Here is a 19,605-nt window from a genome sequence, read left to right as displayed (position 1 = left end):
AAAGATACACCAATGCAAGAAAACTATTAAGCAGAGAAAATATTAGTCAGCAATGTCATAATATTTTGGCACCTTTCAGCTATAGCCTGATGGAAAAAGGCTGTTTTTCAGTCATGCTTCTGCCTTAGGAAACCCAATTATTTGCACTGCTACATGAAAAATGTTTGGAAGCCAAGTGATTTATTTAACTACTAATGCGTTAACACAATATGGGGATGAGATGTTGAAAATAAACCATTTTCTGTGTTGATCTGGCTGCTTCCATTTGTCACCGGGCCTGCTCCTCTGTCAGCAAAGAAGTGGATGGATGGCCTCGATGATGCAGATGTGCTGAAGACACACAAGTAAAAACAGTAAATAAACAAATATACCGTGGATGAGAGTGAAAAGTGATATAGCAATAATTATGGTCTGCTCAATGAGAATCTGTACTCAATAAACTTGTAATATTATTTATGGCACTAGTATTAGTGAAATAAAAACACCTTGAGGAAATAAAAACCTTTTTTTTCTTCAAGGTGTTTTTCAATAAGTTGTTGCAGAGCAGGTCAGCAGCAGGTTAGTAGGTCAGAGCAACAAGCAGCAGACATTGTTTTTTACTTATCCCAGCCAGATTTAATCCTGACGATTTAATCCTGAACCAACTACCTTACGGTGACAAGCTTGCTTCTCCAACCATTGGTCGCCACTGCCCCAAATGTTTAGTAAAAGGTAACAGGAAGTCTGGCAATAAGAGCCAGATGAGGTGCAGTCTGTAAAGGGCGCAGGGGCTTTTCTTGCTGCAATGATATACACATGAGAGACAGCAGCTGGGAACACACTAATGTCTTTGATATGATAGGCTCCAGTCAAGAAATAATGCTCAAGTGTTATTGAGGTGTTATTGACTATTGATAGCATGGGAAAGTGTAAGTGGTGATGTAGTTTTGACAGGAAATTAAAGCAGAGAGAGAAGGTAAAATATCATCCTTACTGAACCTTTGTCCAAGCTTCATTAAAAGATCAGAGTACTGCTTAAATGTATTAAATTACACACTGAAACTATCCTCTGTCAACTTGTGTGTTTGCTCTAATGTTGAGTTTACCGGTGTAGCAGTTGTCAACATTTCCATCCAGCAGAGTTTCTATTTCCTCTGAAAAATATACATGATAGTTATTATCACACAAACTCACAGAAAGAGATCTATATCATTTCTCTATGTATGTTGAATTGTATGTGAATTGTATGCCCTACCTTGGATTTCACATTCTTGAATGGGTGAAAGTCCTGTTGTTTGGGAGAAAAAGTTGTGAAGAGATTGAAAAATAAGAATAATCAAACTGTGTTTGCAATCGGGAACTGACCTGACCATTGCCGAGCCTCATCTAACTGAGGGATTGGACCTATAAGATAATATATGGTTTTTACTCAACCCATCACATTTAACATTGAAACAATATGATAAACTTGTGTTTTACATACATACAAAGCAAACAAAATCATTCAAAAGACATAGAATAATTTACCAAATTTACTTACGTGTGGGAGCTACTTCTATGTACTTCTTTCGATCTAGTTGAAATATCAATATTAACAAATATGTTATTAATGATTTATAAGGCAAAAATATATTTGAATACTACCATATTGTATGGTAACAAACTGTAAGATGACAGAGAGATGTGAGAATGTGTAACTCTGGGTTTATGAAATGTTTACACACCGATAAAAAAGAGAAATAAAAACTGAATTTAACAGAACACACAACAACACAAATTCAAATTTACCATTCAGCTGCTGATGAGTGTTATTATGCTCCAAAAGATGCATCTTGGGGTTTTCTGATAAGAAAACACATTCAGGTCAACTTTTTGTGTGGGTGGGTGTGTGCTTTTGTGCATGAGTGTGTTTACGTGTGTGTGCATCTTACTGCCTGAGCGAATCTTCCAGTAGATTTGTCCAATCACAGTTGTAACAGTCAGGAGCACCACGCACACCAGAGCCAACCAGACCACCCTAAGTATACACCTCCACTCACCTGAGAGGGATTAGAGCAGACAGATGTGGGTAACGGAGCAGGTCTAGTGGTCTCCTGCTATATTCATTTTTAAATATTATGTGTAGTATATTAATAAAAAATATATAAACACATGCATACATATTAAAAATTATGTGATTATCCAGAGTTTAAGGATAGCTTAAGAATTTCAGATTGTGTCTCCACTGATATAAAACAAGAGCATGCAACAATGAATCGAACAATGCATGCAGTGAGGATGTGTTATGGGCTTTAACCACAGTGCCATGTTTTGTCCAGTCACAAACCACAGTGTTGTACAAAAAGAGCAATGTGCAGCACAAATAAAAAAAAAACCTAAACCAGCACATGTGGCATTTTACCAACTCATTGTATCAGCCATAGAAAGTGTTGCAATAAGGCGTTAAAACACCAACTTATTTGAAACAAGATTAAAAGTAAAATGAGATGGAAGATATTAAACAAATGGATTTAACCAGTGAGCAATAACAGGAGGAATGATCGAATTAGGCCGAGGAAATTAAAAATGAGAGACGTTATTTACAAGTGACAGAATTGAGGAAAAAGAGCAGCTGGAGGTAAAGATGTAGCAACAAATTGGAACTGGAGAGAACCAGAAGGGAGGAATGTGGAAAACTCTGAAAGTGGGTCAGAAAACTTAAAGTGAGAGAGATATCCAGCCTTCACCGTGCACACTGGAAAATATGACTTAATTGTAGCTTTAAGCATGGGGGAGTTTTGGAAAGAATGAGAGCCAAAATCAATACAACCTTGGAGATACAGTATATTAAGATGTACTGTAACTGTAGGAAAGTGTGACTGATCATACAGAGAGGAATAGAAATAAGACTAAAATTAAGTCCAGAGAAGACGAATTGAGCGAAAATTTGTTCTATTGAAAAAATTACTCCACTGTGGCCTGAGAGAGAAGATGGGTTTTAATGAGATTGAATTACTTTCAGCCAGGTGAAATCTGATGGGTCAATTTCTTCTCTTTTTAGTCTCACTTCTCCACTGCTGAAACAAAGACACACTGAGAACAAAGGGGCACTGCTCTCTCATTCTGACACCAACCTGTCTGTGTCCATTTCCGCGGGAGCTTTTCTCTTGCTGTTGCTTTCAAAACGGTTTGATTAGTGAGCCAAAGGAGGCAGTGGCTTTGATTGGACAACTCAGAGGTAGGCAGGACAGGGAGACAGCAGTAAAATGCATCACTCTGTTCTTCATCAACGGTCATTTCTTGCTCCTCTTCCACCTCAGGAGAGTTCAGGTGTAATGAGCTTAAATTACCACGGGCGTAGAGGGTGAGATTCAAGGTCTCTTGATTGTCGAGTTGAAACTCCATCGACACCTTCAGGTATACCTTAATAGCTGTAGATGGATAGATATCAGGAAGAGGTTTAGGCAGATAAGCTATGGAGTGGGTAACTAAAATTATTTAGATCATTCAGGGTCTCAAAACATACGGTATTTATTGGGTGTATAAGGAAAATAGGAAAAAGGGTAGGAAATGATAGTGATAAGAGCATTACAACCTATTTAATAATAACAGTTAATTAAAGTGATAAAAAGACAACAGGTAGTTGTGTCAGTTATGACCCTGTGAGTTCAGGGTCGCCACAGCAGATAATTTTGTCCGCATGTTGATTTGGCACAGTTTTTAAACCGGATGCCCTTCCTGACACAACCAACCACAATTTCTACCGGGCTTGGGACCGGCACTGCACGGCTATGGATGGGAATGGGCTGTTGGGAATTCAGTGTCTTACCCAGTGACACTTCAACATGCGGTCCGGAAAAGCGGGGCCCAAACCTCTGACCCATGGTCAGCCCACTCACCTTTTAGGGATATATATAACCAGGTAATAGTTTGCTATAAGCAATGCATTTCATACCCGCATTACATTTGGGAAATATAGGCCTGAAAAACACACTGTAATAATGGTAAAACTTAACATCAAGAGCTACAGTAATTACCTGAAACATGTGTTGTACTTTCTGTTTAATAGCAATTAAAGAGAGCTAGATAATTTATGAGTACCAGCATTTCTTAATTTCATGAATTTTGTGAATAACATGACAGCTCAGAAGTAAAGTCATTATAAGCCAGGTTTCAGAGTAGGGCACAATCCCCACCCCCTCGATGGTATACCATTTTATGGATGGATTTACGTTAAAGTGGACTTCTAAGTTTGTTTCAGTAAGAACATTTGACTGGAGTGTCAGTTCAGTTTAAACATTTTTAAAAATAAATAAACAAATGAAAAATCATCTTAACTTAGCTTCACTTTCACATGTGTTATTCGCTCTGTTTCTGTGCTTCTCATTTCGCCTGGCAGTCAAGGGAGTCAATTATACCCAGAAACGACATTTCTTATATTACCAAATAACTAAAAGAGAGCAATCCATCATCTGCCATGCAGGGTGCGGAGTTTGTGACCTATAATGCAACTGTGGCTCAAGATGGCTTCACTTCTAAAGAAATATTACCATATTATGTAGAAAAAGGTAGTTGTGCAATTTACAGCTATGTTTCAATGTCATTGCACAGAAAATAAGTGCCTCCGAGCAATTATTGCACCTTTTGGTGCTTAGCATCTAAATAGCCACCTATGCGTTATTATCAACATAATAATATTGTCACTGTTTTATAGAACTAATATCACCTATTTACCTTGTTATTACAAAACTATTACACCTCTGTTGCCTTGTCTTTAACAAGATATTACCTCCATTATTACTGTGCTGTTACCTAGATGTTACCCCGTATTACCTTCTTATTTTAAACTATTACCTGAGCAGTAACCTGCAATTATCAAGCTGTATATTGCTATTGAAAAATTAAATTAAAAAGTGAATATAGTTCCCACTGAACATGATTGTCAAATATCCAGGATTTCTTGTAAATCAGTACACTTTGGAACATTTGTTTTGTTAATCGACAACAACTAACTCCTAAAAGGCTGTGCAGGGTTGACTGCACCATAATGGACGATTTGTGCTTGATGAAGTGGCATATTGTGTCTTTAACTTGTTTCTTTACAAGTACCTGAGTTCAAGATGTTGCTACGTAATTCTACCATATCTGTGTCTGTCTGACACGTGAACCAGCTGTCTTCTGGATTTTCACTGCTTCCTCTGGAATCTGACACAAGACCTGATGTGTTGCTTTGATTCTCTTGTGCACAGGCCTGCTCCAGCTTTTCATGTTCTGCAGTTTGAGCAGGGTCGCAGATTCTCCTAATTTCAGCACCAGTAATCTCTCCGTACACCCCCTTCTTCCCCTGATTCCCTCGCACACAGGGTCGGTAGGGCAGACAGAGGAAGTTAACTTTTGACACTGAAAAGAGAAAGAAAATAAAAAAACAACAGAAAAGTCAGAACAATTTTTAGCTAAATGGAAGGTGTTGCCTCCAGTTTCTCTCTGATGCAAAGGAAAGACAAGAAAGAAGAGGCAAAAACAAACAACTGAAGGCAAGTATGTGCACAGGTACAAAGACTAAAGTAGCTCCAAGCTTTTCACAGCAACACAATGCAGAAACATTTTCAAAGTAGTTGTCAGTCAGTGTTGTTTGTAGCTCTTTTGGGTTGTTTTGTTTTTTTCTTTTCTTCGATTCAGAAAGAAAAACAGAGGTTGCATCCGTAAGGTTACAGTTTTTGAAGGGGATGAAACAAGACAAAGTGACTTGACAAAATAAAGTTCTGTTATTGACTATACAAATTTAAACTGAAATTCTGATACACACACGACACACACGGACATGGACAAAAAAACACAGTCAGCGTGACTAAACCCTCCTCCCTGAATCTGTCTTGGGTGACCTACCTTTATATAATGAGAAGAATTCTGGGAGGCAGATGATAAAGGCAAGGATCACGAGGATGAAAAGTTTAGTCAGGGCTGCTCTTGTCATGGTCTTACCGTAAGATATCCACGCACACATACGCACAAACACATGCTTCTTCACAGGGGCAGAAGCATGACTTGTGGCTCGTGGTATCTGCTTCCTTCTCTAGTTTTTAAAACAAACAAAGTAATTCGCAAGCCAACCCTGCCCATCAGAGTAGCCTTTGGTTTTAAAAAGCTCTGGTGAAATTGCTTATAATTCATGTAGAAACAAGTGGCGATGAAGACACACACGTACACAGTACGAAGCAGTTCAAGACTTCACTTCCTATTACACTTCCTGCCAATTTCTCAGAAAGACCAAGAACTAGTGAGTTACTGAAACAAGCAGTTACTATCAACAGAATGTAAGTACAAATTAGTGCTTTTGGGTGTTTCTGTGACAGATCCTGTGTAAATGCAGGTTGCATCAATGCCAAAATGAACAAATGTATTTAAACTTGTTTATAAAATTTAGTCCTGTTAAAACAACAACACACCAGCAGGTGATTGTGAGTTGTATTCATGTGGATTACTGTACATCAGATTATATATGAAATATATTTGTGTGAAGCTAATAATTATGACTTATTATGATCAGAATTCATATTATTATTAAAAACGGAGTCATAATTATGAGTATGTTTCTCATAATTTTAAGGTGAATTGTTTTTCCCAAAGAAGTCGGTTACCAATGTCTTTAATTAACATGACCATGCAGTAAAGATCGGTCAGTAGAGAGGAAATGACCTTTCTGTTGATAATCTTCTTTATTCTCACAAGAATAAGTATTTTTCCTTTGTATTCTCAGACTTGATCTCTGTTGGCTGTCAGGAAGACTTAGATTGTACTGTCGGGTTTCTGAGAGCCACTTATCTTGGCAGACTCATGATGGAGATACACACACACATACCCACAGACACATTCAAAAACTGAAACACACAAACAGTGATGAGCATGGCTGGCAGGTGGAGCCTTATCTCCACTCTGCAGTGACTTGCCTCTCACAGGACTCCGTCAGCAGCTTATAGATCAGGATGGCTGCAGCCAAAACTAAAAATAATTCATTTTTTTTGCCTTTTTTTTTGCATTTGAAAATATTTTAAATGAATGACTGAAATATTTTTAATGCCAACCTACCTGTAGTAGTGTTTGTGTGACTGTGCAGATGTGCTGGCTTGATGAAGTGTCATCAAGCAGGTGTTATGCTATCTCCTGGATCTACATTCGGGCCTTAAAACAAATACAGAGGGCCCTAATATATTATCCATATCATAGCATTCTCATCTGTATTTTTGTAATTTATAGGGCTTTCATGTTTTGATAATATACCTATTATTAAAACAATGATTGCAATTAAAATAATTAAAATAAGTCAAGACTGGAGACAGTGCCATACTACAAATTAATTAATCCCAAAATAGTACAAAGAATTGTTAACAGTTACAAAAATTTGGCAAATGATAAAAAGTATGAATTTTAATAAAAGACAACAAAATCATCTGAAGGCAAAAAAAAGAAAAAAGAGAAATGTGTTTACAGGCAAATGTGTGTAAATTAACATAAAGTGTAATTCAATTAAAGATGAAAACTTGGTGAATGTGAGTGTGAATGGTTGTCTGTGTGATGAAACCCTCATAGCATATGCATATATATATATATATATATATATATATATATATATATATATATATATATATATATATATATATTTACCCTTTTGTATATATGTTATGGTCAGTACTGTATCTCTATACTATACTGTATACTATACTATACTATAGCTGCACTTCTCCACACAGATAGTACAAGTTGAGTGTGAGAGGGGGTTCGAAAATACTCTTTACTGGTTGTATAAAACTGAATGTTCCATATTTTTTTAGGGAACCATATGAAGACTCCGCCAAGTTCCTCTAGTCTCCTTGACACCTGGTTAGGAAACCACAGGTAAGGACAACCTTGTTGTGTTTGTGGCATCAAGCTGTGCTGAAATAACACACTGACATTAGCAGGAGGTCATCTGATGAATCACAGTTGAGTTTGACTGGGAAGGTGCAGGATGTACATTTTGGGCCAGGCTAAAGTTATCTATGGAGAACTGGGCCTGAGAGGAAAGCAAAGTGTTAAAACTCTCAGGATTCAACATACTCCTGTCTGCTTTTCCAGCAGCGGGGGCTAAATATGGCCATGCCAATTGGCTGTCCATTGAAATTCCCACCACTACTACTACTACCTCTACACACTGCACAGCCTGTAGCAGATTGCCAATAATTTAAAGCTCCCAGGAGAAATCTTTAGATTTTAATGAGCCCAAGACCTTTACTCTGGACAGCCTCAGGATAAACTTTACAACTTTCCTAAAGAGGCATTGAAAATAGTATTGCATTTGTTCATTTCAAAACTTTCTGGGCTGTAATAAAATCTTCCGCCTCCAAAGACTAACAGCAGAACTGGATCTCTTGTCTTTTTTACTCCAAATATCCATTTTAGAGTTTGGCCTTCCTTTAATGGCCACTTTAATCATTTGACTCAATCCAACAGATGATTTGTTAAGTGGTAATGGGTATTGCAGCATAATCTGGAATATCTGTGTTCATCTGTCACTTTTAAGACTGCAGTTTGCAGTCAACAGGGCTGTGCAAACTGTGCTGGGTGACATGTGTGGGTTTTTTTTTCATTGTGAGGGAGGTGACAGGTGTCCTTATCAGCAAATTGAACAACCAGTAATTTGATGACCATTAACCAAACATGCTCTCAGACACACTGACAATGGAGTGCCACCTCTGACTGAAGGAGAAATGGTCTATGGGCTTTTTCTGGAGCTCTGCATTGCTGCAGAAGGTAATGTGGACAGTTTTAAGAATAGGGTACACCTCACAGTCTTACAACAGGTTGCCTTTCAGGCATTAGATGTTGTACTGTATTTTTGATCTTGTGTCGTTGCTGTGATTTCTGAACTTAATTCCAGGTTTGGTTTTAAATGGGCAGAGTGCTGTTCTTACATACATGTAGGCTCAGATAGGGATCAAGAGACACAGTGCTAAAAAAATCTCTTTCATCTCCTTTCATCCTTTCTTTTGTTTTTCTGAGTGTTTGAAAAAGCAGGAGAAAGGAGGTGAGACAGTTTTGTATGATTTTTGTCCCAAAACGTATCAAATTTTTGCTAATAGTTGGTTTGATTCCTGATTCGTTACAGAAGAACAAAGAGGAGAGTGTAAGCTGTTCTTCGGTTTGAAGGTTCATCTGGTGATTTGTGTGTCTTTGATTGATGGGTAATAAACACCTACGTGTCCCAGGGAAACAATTAAAGAGTCTTTTTTGCCCACAGCTATAAAACCTTTTCATTTCAGGTCCATCACGTATGGCCAACCTTTAATTGATTAATTTATTGACTGCATTTGTTTGGTTTAGTAGCTATAAGCTCCTGTGTCCTCTCAGAATATGTGTTATTCATGTATTATCATTGTTTTGTTGTTTTCCACATATGCTGGGACCTGTCGCTGAAAAGAAACATTTCACCACTGGAAAGTCTTTTTTTAATCTAATCTATAACAGGCGTAGTTCAAGTTGCGTTTTAGATTTTGAATGAGCCAGTACATCTGAATACAATTTAACATGAGACATGAAAAATACCACGCCAGATCCCTTTTTGTCCACATATTCATATTGTGCCAACATTTTAGCCAGCATCCAAGCAGAGTCTCTGGGGATTGCAATGGTCATCTGTCTGTCGTCATACTTTGTTCCAAACTAAAATATCTCAACTGTCTGATGGATTACTGTGAGATTTTGTGTATTTGTGGCACCCAAAGCACCGCAATGAGGTTGCTATTCGTGGTTTGGACTGGAATATATTCAGTTCAGACATTGAAGTCTCCCACAGAAAGAATTGCAATAAGCAGACTTTTTATCCAGTAACATCACTTTGTAAAACTGATGACATTACCATCAGCATCAGTGTGCCCAATCATACCACATTCCTGCCTCTTATGTATTTCTTGCCCCAGTTTTCTGTCCCTCCCTGTCCTAGACAGGAGTTCGGCCACCATGTTTCACCAGATAGGTTTAGTGCATCTGGGCATTGATTCTCTGAGACTCTGGAAGACTGCATTGGTAAAAACAACCCTTATTTGGTGTTTGGTGTCCAAAATTTCCCATATGTAATTATAGGTGATCATCTGCTGATGGTAAAGGCTGAAGCATGTGATTCCCATCCTTTTTATTGTTCCCCAGACCAATTAGTGACCCCTAATGCAACCGCAAGGTGGCACAAGCCAGTGTCTTCTTGTGCCAGTCCCAAGTCTGGATAAATGCAGAGGGTTGTGGCAGGAAGGGCATCCGACGTAAAACACATGCCAAATCAAACATGCGAATCGTGACAAAGACTTCCGTACTGGATCGGTCGGGGCCCGGGTTAACAACGACAGCCACCGGTGCTGTTGACCTACAGGGTACCGGTGGAAATTGGACTACTGTTGGTCAAAGACGAAGATGATGAGGAGGAAGGTGTGTTCGTAGGCAGAGAGAGAAGAGGAAAGCTAAGAATCTAGGACTGACAGTAGGGACTTTGAATGTTGGTACTATGACAGGGAAGGCTAGAGAGTTGATCGACATGATGCAGAGAAGGAAGGTGGACATGTTGTGTGTCCAGGAGACCAGGTGGAAAGGTAGCAAGGCTAGAAGTTTAGGAGCAGGGTTCAAGTTGTTCTACCATGGGTCAGATAGGAAGAGAAATGGAGTAGGAGTTATACTGAAAAAGGATTTTGTGAGGAATGTTCTAGAGGTGAAAAGAGTATCAGACAGGTTGATGAGTCTGAAGATGGAAGTTGAAGGGGTGATGTTCAATGTTGTGAGTGGTTATGCCCCTTAGGTAGGATGTGAGTTAGAAGAGACGGAGAAATTCTGGAGTGAGTTAGATGAAGTGATGCAGAGCATCCCCAGAGGTGAGAGAGTGGTCATTGGTGCAGATTTCAACGGGCATGTAGGTGAAGGGAACAGAGGTGATGAGACTGTTATGGGCAGGTATGGTGTTCAGGACAAGAATGCAGAAGGTCAGATGGTGGTTGACTTTGCAAAGAGGATGGAAATGGCTGTAGTAAACACTTTCTTTCAGAAGAGGCAGGAACATAGGGTGACATACAAGAGCGGAGGTAGAAGCACTCAGGTAGACTACATCTTGTGTAGACGCTGTAATCTGAAAGAGATCAGTGACTGTAAAGCATTGGTAGGGGAGAGTGTAGCCAGACAACACAGGATGGTGGTGTGTAAAATGATGCTAGTGGTGAGGAAGATGAAGAGGACTAAGGCAAAGCAGAGGACGAAGTGGTGGAAGTTGAAAAAGGAAGAATTTTGTGTAGTTTTCAGGGAGGAGCTGAGACAGAATCTGGGTGGTTTGGAGGTGCTTCCAGATGACTGGACTACTACAGCTAATTTGATCAGGGAGACAGGTAGGAGGGTACTCGGTGTGTCATCTGGAAAGAGGAAAGCGGACAAGGAGACTTGGTGGTGGAACGAGGAAGTTCAGGAGTGTATACAGAGAAAGAGGTTAGCTAAGAAGAAGTGGGACACTGAGAGGACTGAAGAGAGTAAACAGGAGTACAGGGAGATACAGCGTAAGGTGAAGGTAGAGGTGGCAAAGGCCAAACAAAGAGCATATGAGGACTTGTATACTAGGTTGGACACTAAAGAAGGAGAGGTGGATTTGTACAGGTTGGCCAGACAAAGAGCTAGAGATGGGAAGGATGTGCAGCAGGAGTGTGATGGGAAGATGGAAGGAGTACTTTGAAGAGTTGATGAACGAGGAAAATGAAAGGGACCGAAGAGTAGAAGAGGTGACTGGTGTGGAGCAGGAAGTAGCAAAGATTAATAAGAGTGAAGTGAGGAGGGCGTTGAAGAGGATGAAGAGTGGAAAGGCAGTTGGTCCTGATGACATACCTGTGGAGGTATGGAAGTGTCTAGGAGTTTTAGGAGTAGTTTCTGACTAGTTTTTTTAACAAGATCTTGGAGAGTGAGAGGATGCCTGAGGACTGGAGGAGAAGTGTACTGGTAACAATTTTTAAGAACAAGGGAGATGTGCAGAGCTGTAGCAACTACAGAGGAATAAAGCTGATGAGCCACACAATGAAGTTGTGGGAAAGAGTAGTGGAAGCTAGGCTAAGGGCAGAGGTGAGCATTTGTGAGCAGCAATATGGTTTCATGCCTAGAAAGAGTACAACGGATGCAGTATTTGCTTTGAGGATGCTGATGGAGAAGTACAGAGAGGGTCATAGGGAGTTGCATTGTGTCTTCGTAGATTTAGAAAAAGCGTATGACAGGGTGCCAAGAGAGGAGCTGTGGTATTGTATGAGGACGTCTGGAGTGGCAGAGAAGTATGTTAGAGTGGTGCAGGACATGTATGAGAGCTGTAAGACAGTGGTGAGGTGTGCTGTAGGTGTGACAGAGGAGTTCAAGGTGGAGGTGGGTCTGCATCAAGGATCGGCTCTGAGCCCCTTCTTGTTTGCTCTGGTGATGGACAGACTGACAGATGAGGTTAAACAGGAATCTCCATGGACTATGATGTTTGCAGATGACATTGTGATTTGTAGTGAGAGCAGAGAGCAGGTGGAGGAAAATCTAGAGAGGTGGAGGTCTGCTCTGGAAAACAGAAGAATGGACCTTAGCCGCAGCAAGACAGAATACATGTGTGTGAATGAGAGGGACCCAGGTGGAATAGTGAGGTTACAGGGAGCAGAGGTGAAGAAGGTGCAGGACTTTCAGTACTTAGGGTCAACGGTTCAGAGCAATGGTGAGTGTGGAAAAGAGGTGAAGAGGCGAGTGCAGGCAGGTTGGAACGGGTGGAGAAAAGTGTCAGGTGTGTTGTGTGATAAAAGCATCAGCGAGAATGAAAGGAAAGGTGTTCAAGACGGTGGTGAGACCAGCGAAGTTTTTCGGCTTAGAGACAGTGGCACTGAAGAAAAGACAGGAGGCAGAGCTGGATGTAGCAGAGCTTAAGATGTTGAGGTTTTCTTTGAGAGTGACGAGGATGGACAGGATCAGGAATGAGTACATCAGAGGGACAGCTCATGTTAGATGTTTTGGAGATAAAGTCAGAGAGGCCAGATTGAGGTGGTTTGCACATGTTCAGAGGAGAGATGGTGAATATATTGGTAAAAGGATGCTGAGGTTGGAGCTGCCAGGCAGGAGGTCTAGAGGAAGACCAAAGAGGAGATTTATGGATGTAGTGAGAGAGGACATGAAGTTAGTTGGTGTGAGAGAAGAGGATGCAGAGGACAGGGTTAGATGGAGGCACATGATTCGCTGTGGCGACCCCTGAAAGGGAACAGCCGAAAGGAAAAGAAGAAGAAGAAGAGACCAATTAGTGACTCCTGTGCCCTATGGATAGTGATTGTCTTCTTGTTTCTCCACTTTATCAGGTTTTCCATGAAAATGAGCTCCAGGTCAGGTTTACAAAGCTTTATAGAAGGTTTCTACTCACTGTTGTAGTTGCTTAGCTCGAGACTGTACTCTTTTGGTTCACTCTCCCTGTGCTCATTGTCCTTTTAATTCAAGGGACACAGTTGTTCTTAGTGGAAAATCTCCAAAATATGACCTACAACTATCAACTTGGCACCAAACAGCAAACAGACATAATGCACGGCAGCAACAGCAGTAGTGGGGAGCAGTTGGCAACTTAAAACATATTTTTTTGGACAACTCCAAATGTTAGTGTTGCTCAGCTATGATGAGTAATTAAGCAACTTTGCAAAAAAAAAAAAAGAACACATCTACTAATATGGTAATAATTGTTGCATTGTGTTTATAAGTTTTTTCAAAAAATGTTGGTGCAAATTAATTATCTCCTGTGCTCTTATTTTGAATTTATGCACATTTAAATGGAACTGCTGGTTTCCTCATCAATCGTTTATTTAATGGGTTTAAGCTATGTAAAAATGATGAGATCGCCTTGTTGAATGACAAATAATTTAAAGAAGAGACAAATCAGGGAGATAAGTGGCAAATGATGTTCGGGTGGTGAGCATGTTTTTTCCGTTAAAACAGAGCAGGAGGAGGAGGATGTGGGAGAGCACGGTGATTTAGTGCTGTGTCAGCACTATGGCGTCGTCTGGCTCTCCAGAGACAAATCCACTGTGAAGGTTTATGACTCTTTATGGAGAAATTACGATATTTCACAAAGAGATTATCATTATGTGCTAACCTTTAAAGGTGTTGACAGTTTCCAGACATATCTTCGTTGTGGCTCTAATCTGCTGTATCACAGGGCTTTACAATGAACACAGTGTGTGCACAATGCTTTTTTTGAAACAGTTTTTTAGCCTGTCTTACTGCCTCATTCAGAATTTCAAGGTTTCTAGGGTTAGCCACATTTTTTCTTAAGTTTATTTGTGTGTGCAATTTCAAAAACATGAACACACCCGCATGCATGCACGCACAGACACACACACAGAAAAACTAAAGTGAGCTAAAGTGCTGTGAATTTAAAGGATGCACAGTGCCATCTTGGTGCTGCATGTCTTTTGTATCCTTTTATGTTTCACCTTATGCCTCCCTCTCTTCTCTCCTCTGCTGTAACCTTTTTCTTGTGAGAAAATGTTATGTCAATAAAAGCTTTTTAACATGAGGAAAAATCAATGTCCTCCGATTGCACCTTTTTTCAAGCGTGCCTTCATTGAACAAAGGATTCAGTTTCTGTACACAGGGTGGTTGGTGGGGATAAATGTTGCTTTCTAAACTAAAGTCTCAGTTTTGCATTTTGAGGTTCTCAAAATCCTGTTTATGTTGATATAAGTTAACGTTAACAATTTGAAGGTCTTTATTGGTTGCAACTCAGACCATCAACTTTTATTGTCCTGAAAGGGAAAGCAAGCTTGCAGGCGCTGTTGCAAAAAAAATGCACAGTAAAAATGCACAATAAAAACAATAAAAATACATTAACATAAAAGCTCAGTAAAATGCATGATGAATGGACACAATATATACCCACTTTTGTTGTTAAGACCAATCTCCCTTCGAATGAGTAATTCTAAAAGTCTTTATTGTCCCTTAAGAGTGATATCTTTAAAATTTTCATTTCTTATCAAAGATGAGATACAAAAACAGACCCTTTATTTCCATTCTGTGCTCTGTTTTGCACTTGTCTGTGTTCATCAGACTTGATGTTTGACTCACATGAGGCCTGACTCATCCAAAGGATACAACAAACACCTGAAAACAGACCATTTGCCTGTTTTGATCAAGTTTAAAGTCCAACATTAAGACACAACAATACCACATAAATATATAAATAAAGAGGAATAAATAATAGTATGGCATCGTCAAAGAGACAGCAAAACTTTATGTCCATAGACAGAGTAGAATATTAGTCTCTATCATGTTTTTCACCACTTGGTAAAAAAAATAATATTAACTGATGACTGAAATTGCCTTCATGGGGTTAAAATTTTTACATTTTGCTTTCTGAGTCCATCCTGCTAACAATCTTTTTCAGTAAACACTTTTCATCTAAATAGCAGCGGGAGTCTCCTGGCCTTTGGGATGAAATCCATAGGGCAAGTCTAATTGTGGATCTGTTTTGACCTGTGTGTAATTTCCTGTAAATATCTGATATTACCTCTGTACTAAGAGCATTAAAAGGACCCCCAAATGCTAAGATAGCTAACTGATAATATTACATTGTAGTTTTCACGCCTACTGAGTTCTCAGTGGTCAATTGATTTTTCAACTAAAGGAAATCACTAAACACATCTCAGGTGGCAATGCAAATGCCTGAAAACTAGGCTAATTACTACTGATTACCTGGATCAGGTGTACTCAGCCAATTAGCAGTGGGTAGTGCATGGATAGTTGGAAAACAAGAAGGTCAGGAGTCCCTAAGGACCAGAATTGAGAACCTATGCTCATTTACTGACTTGACTGCCAGGCGGCTTCTAGATATTCAGAATTTTCTACAGTTTAATTGTCTGTTGATGGTTTTTTTCGCAGTAATTTAGGTTTGTGTGCAAATGTATATCTCTTGAGATTCACGTAATTTATAGGACTATCTATAAAAATGGTTGTGATTTCTTCACAGATCATACAGTATGTTTGAAAAAAATAATGTATGATCTGTGTGACTCTTGACTAAGAACCAAAATGAAAATTTTGTTAATTGCCATTGTTTATAGAGCTGTTCAAACATATACAGTACAGTACAATCTTACTAAAAGATGAACACGACATTTCTCTCTCTCATTCTGTTCCTAGTTTTAGGAGATGGCCCTTCTTGGTCATGTTAGACACAGTTTGTAAAGTGTGAATAAAATTACTCCAAAATTACTCAATTATTCCATTTTCTAATAGAAAGTGGCAAGAAGAAAGATTAGATACACAAACAGCATCTCACGCATGGGACCAAATTTATTTCAGGAATTTTATTTTAGGATAGCTTCACCATTTATTAGTTTGGCAGTAAAGGGCCAAGCAGATGTGTAGGGACAAAGCTGGCCGGTAGATTTCTCAGTCATATTTCTTATTCATTTAGTTGGTTACTTTTGACAAAAGGCTCAGAGGAAGCTGGTTAATCATGTTTTGTTTTACATGCAGTAGTTTGTGGCATAGATAATTCTAATCATACGGCAAACTAATTAAGGTATGATTAACATTTTATCTCCTATCTCCAGACTCTCTTCTGACACAGTCACACACACACACACACACATTCTAAATGATCTCTTCTGTCATTCATTCCCTTATTCTCCCAGTGAACCAGATGGATCCTAAAAATTCCCTTGTTCTAAAATATGAAGTACTAAGGGCTAGTTATGAGATGATAAGCTGCAGTGTCAGCGTACTCTAAATAGCCCCCACTCTAGTAATTATCCCACCTACTCTGATTAATGCTTAGTCACTGTGTCTAACAAGGCCTCCTGCCTGTTCCTCCTCTCCTTTTCATCGTTAACACAGCCTCTATCCACTCATTCATATTCCAAATCTGTCTCATCCTGCCATGTTTCTTTTATTCTGCAATTAACTAGTAATTTACTTTAGATGTTTGAAAGAAAATACCCACAACACACGAGAGTGTTTAATGGAAAGTATCTACGCAGAGGAATTAAATATGAGAAACCAGCTTTGTTTCCAAGGACAACAAGCACTAAAGTCACCTCATACCTGCTGCTATACTTTTTTCTTCCATCTTTGTCTAGTTTTTTAATGTACTTAGACTTAGCAAAAACAATGCACAGAAGCCTCACTTTCAAAGACTCAAACTGAAGAACTGATTCAGAATGGATCAGCTGTCTGACCTGATTACTGTGTGCCACTTTCAGGTACAGAAGTAGGCAGAATTATACTTAGTCTCTGTCTATTATAATTATTCACTGATCACCTTTATATTCTCCCGTTTAAACTCTCTCACTCAATTTCTCTGTCTTTCCATGTCTGTTGTCTGCTGTCTTACAGGTTAATGGATCAATGATTGGGGTAGGTGGGGTAAGGTGACCTTGCACTAGCACTTGCAGGCTTCCTGTCTCATTGAGAGAAGACTGGACCAGAGAATACTGTAAAATGTCTTCATATGTACATGTGGAGGAATGTGTGTGTGTGTTTTGTGTATGTTTGTGTGTGTGTGTGCGTGCATGTGGGTGGGTGAGGGTGTGTGCTTGCACCACATTTTGTAAAAATTGGTGGAGTTGTTTGCATATGGCTTGTCTAATTGGGGAAAAACTGCTGTCCTCAATTGTTTTCACTGGAACTGCCTTTAGCACTAATTAGTTTCTGTCTCCACTGGGGCAAACTAAATGCTAGGTTAAGGTTTGGGCTGAGGCAAGTATCCATTATGGTTAAAGATGGTACAAGCTTCCACAGAATTCACATGAATAAGATGTAAGGCCACAAAATTCATCTGACTGCCAGATCGACATATTCGAGATGCAAAGATTAAAGTGGTGACAGAGCGATCTCAACCTAACCTAAAGCCGAACAAATTCTTTTGGTTTTTCTATTATAATGTTTTTTTAATGAATGAGTACTATGCACAATGTGATGTCTGATATTAATGGATCCAACTCTCCAGTTCCCCTCAATTCTGCAGTGGTTTGTAACATCTTTCAGCTGCTTGTTTTGTTTCATCATCTTCAACTCTCATTTATTTATTTACACCTTGTACTACTTTATATGTATTAAATGTACAATAAAGGGTTATGGAGCGCATGCACATAGCAACTGAAACTAACCCATAGATGGCCTTTAAAAGGCTCGGTGGATACTGAGCCTTTGTAGAAGCAGCAACAAACTATCCTTGACCACATGATGAGGCATGTAGCATGTAAAAAAGATACCTTCCTTAAGAATTGCACATTGCCTGCAGATTTGTACACAAAAGCATCTTTAGTGAGCTTTGACTGCATTTGTGCGGATCTTTGTGTTAACCACTTCTGTGTTTATGAATTTCTCAAACTGTTTAATTAAAATGTGACCTTTGTCATATTTTCATTTATTATTAGAATATTAGGTTGGTGCAGCTGCGAACCTTACCAAAACACAATTTGACTTTCTATACTTTGTTTTACTGCTAACATTAGCACCGTTACTATGCTGGCATCATTTAGTAGATTGGTAATACTCGACAGATGCAGAATATACAGCACATGATGCCTGTCTTGATCCTTGTCTGATGTAATGTAATGCCTTAGTAAGTTTGCCAGAAGAACTTTAAAAGGCATTTCAATGTTGTAGTTTGGACCTATAAATGTTCCAAAAAAAATTGCATTAAGCTGAGAAGTTTCCTGAAGTAGATATTCTGATACAATCTAAAGCCTCTGATATTCAAATTAAATTAATTATTCTAAATGTAGCTATTTCACTTAATTAAAAAAAAAATAACTCAACATAAACACAGTTTTTGTCCCCCCAAGATCTTAATATTAATCAATATTATATTAATTTCTATTTTACTTTAATGCATGCCTCAATTTTCTTCACATTTGACAGTGAACTTTTAAAAGCTCAAGTAATTTATCACAATATCAAGGGACGATACGTACCTAGCAGCCTTCTTTCATTCTTTTTCTGCTTTCAGGAGCAGTGGTCTTTGATTGACTTGTGGCTGCAGGGCATTGTAAGTCATTAAGGCCGGTTCTTTATTTGAACGTAAATGCTCTCTATCTTTTTCTGTCTTTCCATCTTCCTCCATCAAGTTTTCTGTTTTCTCCCCTGGGATAACACTTCGCTCATTTTGGAAGAGGGTGTACTGCATCAGTATGGGGAAAGGAAAAAGGGGAAATAACACAAATGTGGTTGGCTTGATAGGCAGAAATAAAGAAAGAGAGAGAGAGAAAGGGAGGAGTGACAGAGACATGAATATCCCTGCAAGAAGCACTTTGCTATCTTCAACCTGCCACCTACCACACTGAGGCCTGAGTGCATTGTGCAAGAGTAAATTCACACCTGCTTTATACCTAAGAATGGAGACAGTGTTTACAGTGTGTGTGTATATGTACTCAGCTAAAGATGGATGAGTTCAGCTTTGCTTTTATGAGAGGCTGTTAAACTGCCAAATGGATGAAGGGAGACAGCGGGAGGGAGAGCGAAAGAGGACAGACCATTACTAATAAGGAAAGAGAGTAAAAAGAAAAAATTGAGTTGTTTTCATTTCCATCAATAATTCAGCATGTGTATTATATCCTGTTGTGTGCAGCTGCACACTTCATGCCTTAGCAATTTTAA

The 19,605-nt window shown here is 39.1% G+C and overlaps 2 protein-coding genes across 3 annotated transcripts in view; one reads left to right on the top strand and one right to left on the bottom strand.

The window, feature by feature from the left end:
- Positions 1 to 97: 97 nt before the first annotated feature.
- On the bottom strand, positions 98 to 6,105 carry si:dkey-192k22.2 (uncharacterized). The gene is made up of 10 exons (XM_067497091.1): positions 5,845 to 6,105; positions 5,068 to 5,358; positions 3,093 to 3,389; positions 1,911 to 2,018; positions 1,768 to 1,821; positions 1,520 to 1,552; positions 1,345 to 1,383; positions 1,235 to 1,267; positions 1,086 to 1,133; positions 98 to 330 (listed from the first exon to the last, which is right to left on the bottom strand). Exons 1-10 carry the CDS (start codon positions 5,960 to 5,962, stop codon positions 269 to 271), a joined length of 1,083 nt encoding a protein of 360 aa, XP_067353192.1. The 5' UTR covers positions 5,963 to 6,105; the 3' UTR covers positions 98 to 268.
- A 27-nt stretch (positions 6,106 to 6,132) lies between these two features.
- Positions 6,133 to 19,605, top strand: part of klhl5 (kelch-like family member 5) — a 50,719-nt gene continuing 37,246 nt past the window's right edge. The window contains exons 1-2 of one of the 2 annotated variants that reach the window (XM_067497086.1): positions 6,133 to 6,272; positions 7,788 to 7,851. In XM_067497086.1, the coding sequence (XP_067353187.1) occupies positions 7,796 to 7,851 (56 nt within the window). In that variant the 5' untranslated portion in view covers positions 6,133 to 6,272; positions 7,788 to 7,795. Of the gene's footprint in view, positions 6,273 to 7,787; positions 7,852 to 17,340; positions 17,362 to 19,605 lie in introns of those variants that run through there. The other variant, XM_067497087.1, reaches the window with a different exon arrangement.

The sequence above is a fragment of the Channa argus genome, chromosome 3 (assembly GCF_033026475.1).
Source record: "Channa argus isolate prfri chromosome 3, Channa argus male v1.0, whole genome shotgun sequence".
NCBI classification, from domain to species: Eukaryota; Metazoa; Chordata; class Actinopteri; order Anabantiformes; family Channidae; genus Channa; species Channa argus.
The sequence above is the reverse complement of the archived record's forward strand: the minus strand, read 5'-3'. Positions and strand labels throughout refer to the sequence as shown.